We start from the raw sequence: 10,875 nt of genomic DNA, 5'->3' as shown, positions 1-10,875 counted from the left end.
TGCCATTATATCACACTCAACATATGACACTCACTACTACTGTGCTCTTTGATCTTTTGTTTTGCGTTCTTCCAGTTTATAACACCAGCTGTCATCCATCCACCTTGGTGTTTTTGACTTGATGTCATACTGTATTTCTCTACTAACCCTGGATCTGTTGGGTGTTTAAATTGTAAAAGTTTTTCAAATTCTGTGTTGTTTCTTTTTCATCAATCTGTGTATCTGGTGCTTCCATTTCAACTCCGTCCTAGGTCAGATTCCACCTCTTCTCTCTCTCCCGCCTCAACAGGCATTTCTGACCATTCCCTTACTTCTCTCTCTTCATCTCCATGCTCAATCTCTTCTCTCTCCCTCCTCAACCCATGCATATCTGGGTGGTCATATTTTCTTCTAAATTTCATTTTAAATAGATAAATTGAGGTTTGAATGAATGTTGATAGAGAAACTGTCCCTTTCACTGCCTCCTTCAGTTTTTCTTTAATGTTCTGCCATATCTGTTTGTTTGGCATCTTGCATTTACTGACTTTATAACATATAAAATAAAAAGGTTACTTGCAAGACTTGTGTCTGGAAATCTAGCAAACTTGCGTAGGTTACTTACCAACAAATTCCATAAAAAACATTTTTGAAAGAAAAATTATAGAAATGAATTACATCATTTTTTTCTTTTTAATAATTTGATTAAATAAAATAATTTTACGATGCTTGAAATAGTGTTCACAACATGCACAAGCACCCCTTCAGGGAAAAGCCCCCTGGTGTCACCTGATGAAGTTAATGAATAATCTAGGCAAAGGGTGCTAAAGAAGCTGAAATATATGACACTTTTGAAATGTTTTGTCACTACACAATTCCTATATTTCTATTTCTGCTAGTCCATACATTTGCTACACTATTACGGCCCAGCTACGACACTATTATTCGGAAATGTGAAAAATAGCATAGAAAATTAGATTTGATTTGAAAGTGTAGACTGTATGTTACCACACTGGCTTTGAACCATGACAGTATTTGTAAATGTTTTTCCAAGTATCTACTTGACTGGAAAACTTGATGACAGAGATTTAGATGTCAATGAATAACTGAAACACCTATTTTAATTTGTTCTTGCATTTTTATGGTCAGCCATGGCCATGACTTTAGGAACAGGGCTTTTTTGCCATTCAAAAGCAGGACAATTATGTGTTCAATCTCATACTCAAGATTACAATGGCTACTCTGGACAAGAGAAACTCATGGAAGTGCATGTTGATGTGTTAAAGCCAGGTGAGTCTGTGAATATGCTTTAATGTTTACACAAATATAATCTATGATTCATATGACAGTTTGTCATTATCTTACAAATGAACTTTGTCTAATGATGATGATGTTGAAACTATTTGCCTTTGGAAAAAGAATATTTGGAAAGTTCTGATTTAAAGGGATAGTTCACCCAAAAACTTTCATGCAACACAAATGAAAATTTGTAGAAGAATATCTAAGCTCTCTAGGTTCATACAATGCAAGTGAACAGTGACCAGACCTTTCAGGCTCCAAAAATCCCATAAAGACAGCATAAAGTAATTCATGTGATTCCAGTGGTTTAATCCATCCATGTCTTCTGAAGCGATACATTCACTTAGAAACAGATCAATATTTCAATACTTTTTTTGTTTTTGTCTTTTACAATAAATCTCTACTTTCACATTATGAGACAGGTAAAACATTTACCTGTTTCTCACCCACATCTATCATATTGTTTCCGAAGACACTGGATTCATATGGATTACTTTTATGCTGCCTTTATGTGATTTTTGGAGCTTGAAAGTTCTGGTCACCCTTCACTTGCATTTTATGGACCTACAGTGCTGAAATATTCTTCTAGAAGTCTTTGTTTTACTGAAGAAAGAAAGTCATACACATCTGGGATGGCATGAGTAAATGAGTGAGTAAATGATGAGAGAATTTTCATTTTTGGTTGAACTATCCCTTTAACAACCAGAATGGATCACCTGTTTCTGTATGTAATGTTTGCATTGTTTTCTATATTGTCAATTAGCTATTCTGTTTAATCCTTATTTACTATGTAATGAAAAAAGTTACACGTTAGTTCTGTACACTGCAGGATGACGAGTCCTGTTGCAATATGACACATCTGGTCTTAGTGACAGCAACATCATGTTATGATTTACTTCAGGTCTATGTGTACTCATAGTTGACCAGTGAATTGAGACTGGAGGAATTATGAGAGCAGCTATCAAACTGGTCAGTGAGTTGTATGCAAGTATAAAACACCCAATAAAATAAACACAAAGAGATGTTCTGAGACACCCGTCTGTTTTTCCTCTATACCAAGAATTTGATATTTAGGTTTTTTTGATCATCCCTTTAAGAAGCGCTATTAAAATAAATAATGAAACTAAGGTATGACTGGTGTTGAGTTTATTGACATTCTTGTTGCTGTAAGGTTGACACAAGTTGCTGCAAGCAACACAAAGGATTTTGACAGCTGGTTTCTGTAAAAGCTCCTGCTGTTGAATGAATAGCCACTAGGATCACTTATCAGTAGTCTTAATTAATATGATGAAATCAGTGTAATTTTTTTCTCCATTTTTGTAGGCATTGCTGCTGTGGCCATTGAGAACAGTGATGGAGGGAAGTGGCTAATGGAAAACTATAAGAATTCCCACTGCATTCCAAATAAGCTGCAGACAATCAGTACCTGGAATCTTTTAAGAACTTCAGTAGTTAAACATTTAGAAAAAAAGAAAGAAGGGGTTATTAAGGAATGTGAAATTTAAAGAGATAGTTCACCCAAAAATGAAAATTCTCTCATCATTTACTCACCCTCATGCCATCCCACATGTGTATGACTTTCTTTCTTCTGCTGAACACAAATTAAGTTTTCTTTTTTGAAGAAGAAGAATATTTCAGCTCTTGAGGTCCATATAATGCAAGTGAATGGTGGTCAGAACTTAGAAGGCCTAAAAAGCACATAAAGGCATCATAAAACTCATCCATACCACTCCTGTGGTTTAATCGATGTCTTCAGAAACCTTTTTCTTTACTGTAAATCTCCACTTTTACTTTCACATTCTTCATTTTTGTCAATTCACATTTTTCATGTATGTCAACATCTACTGGGCATGGAGGATAATTTATAGTTAAAAAAAGACTTATATATTGATCTGTTTCTCACCCACACCTATCATATCACTTCTGAAGATGACTTCTGAAGTCATGTGGATTACTTTTATAGTGCCTTTATGTGCTATTTGTACCTTGCATTGTATGGACCAACAGAGCTGAAATATTCTTCTAAAATCTTTGTGTTATGCGGAAGAAATGCATACACATCTGGGATGGCATGAGGGTCAGTAAATTATGAATTTAAATTTTTGGGTGAACTATCCCATTAAGCTGACATTGGTCCTTTAGTCATTTGCACTAAAAATGTATAACAAGAGGCTGTGACATGCATTTTTGAAACAAGAGTATGATATTGCAGAGATCAATGGATCTTTGTTTGTGGCCTTTAAATTATTTTTTCCCAATTACCCTTAACATTGTTTTAGATAAGCATTGTGTCATGACAAGTCCCAAGGACTAAATTTTAAAGTAATGCCAAATCCTCACTAAAACAAGTGCAAGTTCAGTCATATATAGTCTGTGACTGCTATGGCTGTTACACTACAACTACCACTAGAGGCCACTATCACATTTTAAAGTCAGATTTCTGTCTGTAGCACTAACTTGAAAATGCAAAATCATAATGAATGCAATTTATATGGAAAAAAAAAAACCATAAATATTTAAATCACAGTCCTAAAATTACTAATTTGATAATACTACCAGTTTATTGTGAGAGGTTTAGTTTGAACTCAAATAAATGGCTCAATTAAGACAAAGAAAAGGCATCCATCTATTTTATTAAAGTAAAAAAAAAAATGCAAATACAAAAAACTTTTCAAACAGCTGTTTTAAGTCCTAATGTAATGTCTTTAGAGCAAATACCATTTTGAAGCTATATGATGAAGTAATTATTATATAACTTCAATCTAAAGGATATCTGATAATTACTGTTTATTGCTTTTTGTGCAACTCATGGATGATCCTCTCGTGTACCTTTTACAATAACTGCCGACTGTAAATTAAGAAAGGATATATGAAACACAAAAATGTATTTTTACAATACTATAATCACTGATACAGAATACACTTGGAGTTAATGAATAAATTGTGCATAGACCTCTTGGGAAAGGGAATACCGCTTTGCCACAAAAATGAAAACCTCAAGATATGTTTTCTGTTATCCAGCAGAAATTCAGTTTGACTCTATTAAAAACAAACCACACTGCTCACTTTACATTCCTGTAGTTGAAATATTGTCCATCCTACTGTTCTCTTCCTTTAGATTCTCCCAAGTACATGTAAGTTTGCATATATGTTTTGCTTTGGTACCACTATACGTCTGTGCAAATTTCATGATTTCCACATAGTCATTCTTTACTGGCAACAGGTGGTCTGTTTCTTCTTGGAAGTTGCACACAGGTTGTTTGAGTTGCTGTTGATTTCTGTGTGGAGAAAGAAGTTAAATATTTTCTTTTTAAAGGGATAGTTCTCTGATCATTTACTCACCCTCATTCCATCCCAGATGTGACTTTCTGTCTTCTTCTTCAGAACACAAAGATTTTTAGAAACATATTTCAGGTCTGTAGGTCCATACAATGCAAGTGATGGTGAGCAAATTTGTGAAGCTCAAAAAAGCAGCATATAAGTGATCCAAAAGACTAGCATCTAGTTTAATCCATGTCTTCTGAAGTTATCCAATTGGTCATGGGTGAGAACAGACAAAAATGTAACTCCTATTTTACTATAAATATTGACATCAGCAGTCTCTTTGATGATTCTGATTTCAAGCTCAATTACACTTCTTAATGACATCTAGTGTACTGTATGTGTCAAGAATGTGTCAAGAATATTTTGGAATAGTTATATTTTGGTCTGTTTTCTCCCAAAATCAAATAGATTATTTCAGAAGATGAATTAAACCATTGGATCATGGATTACTTTTATACTACATTTATGTGATGTTTTGAGCTTCAAAGTTTTGGTCATCGTTCACTTGCATTGTTTGGACCTACAGAGCTGAGATATTCTTCTAAAAAGCTTTGTTTGTGTTCAGCAGAAGAAAGAAAGTCTTGCACATCTGGAATCGCATGAGGGTTTGGCATAAATGACCGTATGACTCAATATTACCCTTACATACAGTATTTGAATAAATATAATTTTTCACTTGGAAATATGTCACATTTTGGAAGTGAAATGTGCTGCAAGCGATTTTTTTTTTCATGCAAAATTTTTTTACTACTCCCTGAAAGATATTAATGTAGTAAGTGTACTGAGAGATCTCACTGGTCTCTGAGACAGCTCTGGATTCTGTGAACAGCAAATTAAAAAAGGGTCTGCGGGCCGCGGACAACGAAGATTTCTGCCTGTCAATCATTTTGCGCATTCTAAATAGTGTTGTATTTGCAGTGAAACATTGAGGCATAATGCCATTTTTATGCCATGTTGCTCATAGCAGTTGTCAGCTGAGGGCGCTATGTTGCTGCAGTTTGACAATCGGCCTGTGTCGGTGTCAATAAATCTAATTTGGTATCTTTGGAGTGCTGGGTTTTGGAAAGAGGGGGTGTGGCTAATCCAATGCCACATCTTTCGAACGGCTAAAATCGCTTACAGCACCTTTAATTGCATTGTGAATGCTGTTTTATGTTGTGCTTGATTCTTAGGCCAGAAACTTTATGCAAGTATGTGTATGCAGATGCAAGAGATTGGCCAAAGCATTACAGATGCGTAGTCCAGTTAAACATTCGTAATGCAAGTTTTTGTGTTACTGTGGCAGTAACAAAACTTTCAAACTCAAAGAGGCTGACAGCATTACCTTCAAAAGTCTGCGCTGTTAAACTGAATGTGTTATAATTCGGGTAAATTGCTGTAAATATATTGACTTTAAGTAATATTCTTTTTAAACTGTTGCACAGTTCACTCTAATGTCTGCCAGAGCACCCCTTGTGGCAACATTTAATGTTTGGCAACTATGCACGAAATCGAGGTTGCATAGCTAGAAGCATCTGTGCTCACATACTTGCCTAGAGAATGTTTCAGCCTTCGGACAGTAGCCCTTTTCCTTTGTTTTTGCAAAATCAGTGCAATTGTGTTGTGAGACGTCAAGCTCTCTACTTACGAACAACTTCCCCAATACGTCTGGATCCACTTTTCTCAAGTTCTGCGAGCACATTTGCCTCAAAAGTTAAAGATGCCACTCGGAAGAAAAACTCTCTCACATTCTCACCTAAAACAATAATTAAACAATGAAAATGTATTAATCAGTAGCAAAACATAAACCCTAATACTTTTTCCAATAATAATATTTACTCTTTCAGAACATTCAGTATAAGACTTTTTATACAAATACAATATCATTATTGCATGCATCAGTTGAGTAAAATGGTACATTGTTCACGTATACACGTATTGTCCCACCCTGACAATGGCAGATACATTAAGAACAGAAAAACAAATGCCATTAAAATCTCATTTTCATCCCAACAAAATGTGTTACGCCACTTCTAATGCATGCTAGTTAAGTAACAACTCACCAGACAAGGCGGAAAGAGCCCAGTATTCTGCTTTCATTTGATCTGCTATTTTAATGGCATCCTGCTCTATTAGTGCATACTGGGCAGGAGACTGAAGGAAAGCACACTGATTAACATACATATACACTGGGAGGAGACCTTGAAGGATTATGTGCATCCATTAATCATATTTTTTTTTTTTTTCATTATAATGATTTAAAATAAAAAGTATCACTTACACTCAGATCTTTCTTTGTGCCAACCAAGAAGAGTAACACACTAGTAGGATCATTCTCCTTCATTGCATCCTCCAGCCATTGCCTTTATGAGAGGATGATACATTTCATTGTCTGAAGCATTCTGTGTAATTGTTAATCAAAATGACAGGATATGTGATTTACCTTGTATGCTCCAGTGAAGCCACATCAGTCAAATCAAACACAATAATTACAGCTGCAAACAGGAAGTTTAAAAATATGGGCTCAATCACAAAATGATGAACAAAGTTTCAACAGTAATTCTTAATAGATTCAGATATTATAATAAAGATACATTATGGAATTAGGTTCTCTATCTGCATCTGAAACATAAATTTGCAAGTTCAGTGTTGAAACACTTTTGTTTTTTACATCAGACATTTCCCACCAATTTAAACCCATCACTTCAGAATGTAAAATAATTATTGTAGGCTTACCGTAGACAAGGAGAAGGCAAGAATGACATTTTTTTTTATGCATTTGACTGGCTCAATAATATTATTAGTTTTTTGTAGTAACAGTATTTACTACATGAGAAATCTTCCTTAATGTGCCTTTAATAATAATAAACTATTAATATTATCTAATAATACAATATATATGACACTATTAGTATTATTATAAAATATTATATTTTATATGTATTATTCAATATTACGTGCTGGTGAGTAACTTTACCCTGAGCTCCTCTGTAGTATGTAGAGGCAATGCACTTAAATCTCTCCTGTCCTGCTGTGTCCCACCTGGAGAGTAAAATAAATAACTTTGAATAACTGTAACCATGGCTGTGATTGCACATGTGACATGTAATGTGGGTCATACTCACAACTGTAGACTGAAGGGCACCCCAAGAACTTCAAACCTCTCCATCTCAAAGTCCACCCCAATTGTGGCCTTGTAATTCTTGTCAAACACATTTTTACAAAATCTAGGACAAAACAAAAAGACTAAATTACTATATTAAGACGAACATGAGGTGGTAAGGTTGCCCCTGTTTGCCTTACATTTTTTGATGTATGTTGTCATTAGGGTAATGAGGTGATAAAAATAAAACTATTTAAAATCTAGTTTAAAACACGCATGACAAGTACAGCATTGGCTACAAAAAATGTATTGAATGACTAAAAAAAGTCATGTTGTGTAACCAGGTAAAAGGAATTAAGTTCTTTCCTTGCACCTTGACTATGAGACTGTACATCTTCTAATTTAATCATTGATTTAAAAAAAGTTGTCAAAGAGTTTTCAAGGAAAAACATATTTTTGTGTAAAGAATATCAAGAACTTCTCTCTCAGTTAAACCACATGACCTGAACAAAATGTGCATTTTCATAAAATTCCAACATTTTTGGATTTTCTTTTTTTTAAACTTCACACTTGGTTTCAGGGTCTAAAGGTTTTTTTTTTTTCAAGAATTTCAGAGACTTACTATTTTTACCTTCTCAGGATGTTTACACCACATGACACTGACTTTAAACTAGGGCTGCATGATTATGATGAAAATCATAATCATTTCCTTTGATGTTGTTATAGCGATTATTCATTTCGTTTAATAGAATTTACATTAAAATACTTATTTTGTGTGGGGCAGTTGTCATATTCTTAGGCTATGCATCAAAACAACTTGAGAACGGTGTTCCTGAATTTCTTTAATATTTTAAATGCATGTAAAACAAAAAGTGTTAATCAAATTTTTTATAAATTGTACACGGTATAATTTAGATAGTGGGCATTACAAATATACCTTTAGATTAATTTAAACGTGTCAGTTTTGCCTCTGCATTCATGCACACAATGACTCAAATAATATGTTGTAATAGAACATTTTGGTGCAACGGTACTACACACAAATGGAAAGTTTTGCAACAGCTGTAATTGTAATCCTAATTATTTTTTCAATTAATTGTGAAGCCCTACTTTAAATTCTAAGAATTTAAGATGTGCATTCAAGTAACTGTTTTGTGTGAATTGCATTTATAATGTATATTTGAATAATTTAATAGATCTGGACAAACAATGAGTCATGTCATTGACCTATTAAACATTAATGAGTTAGTTCTGAATTCTGCAGCTTTGCTCACCTATTAATCAAGCAGGTTTTCCCCACAGCCAGATCGCCCACGACGATGACCTTAGAGATTTTAAACCTACTGATCAAACAGCAGAAAAAGTGAGGGATGAAGTACTGTTGCACGTATGTTACCAATTCAGAAAATATAAAAATGATTGTCTCAAGAACACTGATTCAGCAAAACAGGCTTGTAGGCAATAAAGTTACTATCTCACCCCACTGTACCAGTCCTCTGCTGCTGACAGGCCGTCTTCACCTTGCTGTGGAACTCATTCTCTGTCTGCAAAGCGGCACCTATGTTGAAGCACTAGAACACAAGTGAATATCAGCACTTTAGGAAACACTTGAGGAAATGATCCAGAGGAGCACTCTTACAGAACAATGGATCATAGCATTGAATGTAAAAGATGTACCTTAGGAAGCTGGCCGATTATACGGTCTTTTCGTACAGGGGGCAGCACACTCATGATAAAGTTTCTGCAGGATAACCACAAAGTTTTGAATCACAGTTTGGCATTTTTATAACATGGCACAACAGTAACTGGGAAGGAATGAGTAATGGCAGTATTTGGCTTTTAGATTTAGACTTGTGCTCGACTCATCCAAACATGCTTAAGGAGTATGAAATAATATAAAACGAGGCCTTCGCTAATGACTTTTGAGAGTTCTCAGTCACTCAAAAAAAATATTAAAATTAGTTTTGTATGTGTAACCTAATTTATTCATCTTAATTCAGTGATGTCAAATATTATTTTTTGACTTAATCATTTCGGTTACCACATGAAAAAAAAAAAAAAAAAGTGGTTTAGTTTTTACAGTGTAAAACAGCATGGAAGATGACTCACTAATCTCTATTTCGTTAATCCCTAGGTAAATCTGGGAACAAAGAAACCCCCTAAATATTATTAGCGGGGTGTTTTTCGTATTTAATCTTTTTGTCTTGTCTTGGTGCAATATTTGCAGCCTACAGCTACACACTTCAGAGTTTTGTTTATTAGCTACATTAAGAGTTTGGTGGTTCGCAGTATGATGAACATTAACATTTAAAACGTAACATTTCAAGAACAAACATAAACTAGGCTAAATCTTCATTATCTCCTTCTTAAAGGCAACAAAATCAAAGCAGTAATCGATACATTGTTACTGAAGTAGTAACACTGTTGCTACAAACAAACGTGTGCTTACCTCGGCACGGAAAGTTGTTTTTATGATTGTAAACCGCTCGTTTCCTGAGACAATGGAATTTTAAAACGTTTTTAACGGTTAATGGAAACTAAGAGAAACGGAATAGGGGAAACAAAAGGTGGTTTTAGCATTCATCCATCGCGTATGATTCCCGAGTTTCTGAGAAAACGGCAGGATACTTCGACCACGGAAGTGCTGGGAAGGGCATACAGATGGATTTGGTATTCTCCAGTAATCCCAAACCCCGGTCTCTTCCAAACCTTAGCCCACAAAGCAGTTGTAGGCTGGCTGTAATTTTGTCTCTTCTTTCTTCTTCGCACAGCATGATATTTAACCCCCTCTTTTGAAAGTAGAAAATGTTTTTACCAACAAAATATTTTCTAGGTTTATTCACATTAGTTTTACTCAAAATCAAACACTTATCTACAACCCTTCACTCTACAACCTTGGCAATACAGGTATCATAAATGTGGCGTATTTTATTTTAAGAAATAAATCATATTGCATAATAGCCTATGTTTTTATTAAATTTAAAATAAATATTTTCTCTGATGCTTCAGGATCTCTACCACACCACACTAATATTTCTCCAAAATGGCTCATTCTCTACTACAGAATTCATAATACTGTCATGTTTTCATGTGCATTTAATTTGCTTTGTCAAAAAAAATCTTGCTTACTGCATATTCATAACCAGCATGAAATAAGCAGTTCCTTTTCAAGTCAGTAACTGTGAGGCTGCATC

General features: G+C 34.5%; 1 protein-coding gene and 1 long non-coding RNA gene across 3 annotated transcripts; one reads left to right on the top strand and one right to left on the bottom strand.

Annotated features, from left to right (window-relative positions):
* Nucleotides 1-1,128: 1,128 nt before the first annotated feature.
* On the top strand, nucleotides 1,129-2,724 carry LOC127629892 (uncharacterized). Its single transcript, XR_007968815.1, has 3 exons — nucleotides 1,129-1,266; nucleotides 2,177-2,244; nucleotides 2,599-2,724. It is a non-coding gene; the product is annotated as an uncharacterized LOC127629892 (long non-coding RNA).
* Nucleotides 2,725-3,892: 1,168 nt separating this feature from the next.
* LOC127629891 (ras-related protein Rab-34-like) lies at nucleotides 3,893-10,395 on the bottom strand. 2 transcript variants are annotated; one of them, XM_052107187.1, is made up of 11 exons: nucleotides 10,131-10,395; nucleotides 9,359-9,422; nucleotides 9,161-9,252; nucleotides 8,956-9,024; nucleotides 7,704-7,805; nucleotides 7,556-7,620; nucleotides 7,022-7,073; nucleotides 6,860-6,941; nucleotides 6,642-6,732; nucleotides 6,227-6,334; nucleotides 3,893-4,553 (listed from the first exon to the last, which is right to left on the bottom strand). In XM_052107187.1, exons 2-11 carry the CDS (start codon nucleotides 9,410-9,412, stop codon nucleotides 4,486-4,488), a joined length of 783 nt encoding a protein of 260 aa, XP_051963147.1. In that variant the 5' UTR covers nucleotides 9,413-9,422; nucleotides 10,131-10,395; the 3' UTR covers nucleotides 3,893-4,485. The 2 variants fall into 2 exon arrangements, with proteins under 2 accessions (XP_051963147.1, XP_051963148.1); XM_052107188.1 differs by having other exon boundaries at nucleotides 3,897-4,553; nucleotides 8,956-9,021; nucleotides 10,131-10,393.
* Between the last annotated feature and the right edge of the window lie 480 nt (nucleotides 10,396-10,875).

Source organism: Xyrauchen texanus, chromosome 36, assembly GCF_025860055.1.
Source record: "Xyrauchen texanus isolate HMW12.3.18 chromosome 36, RBS_HiC_50CHRs, whole genome shotgun sequence".
Classification (NCBI taxonomy): domain Eukaryota; kingdom Metazoa; phylum Chordata; class Actinopteri; order Cypriniformes; family Catostomidae; genus Xyrauchen; species Xyrauchen texanus.
This window is presented reverse-complemented; position numbering and strand designations above follow the sequence as displayed.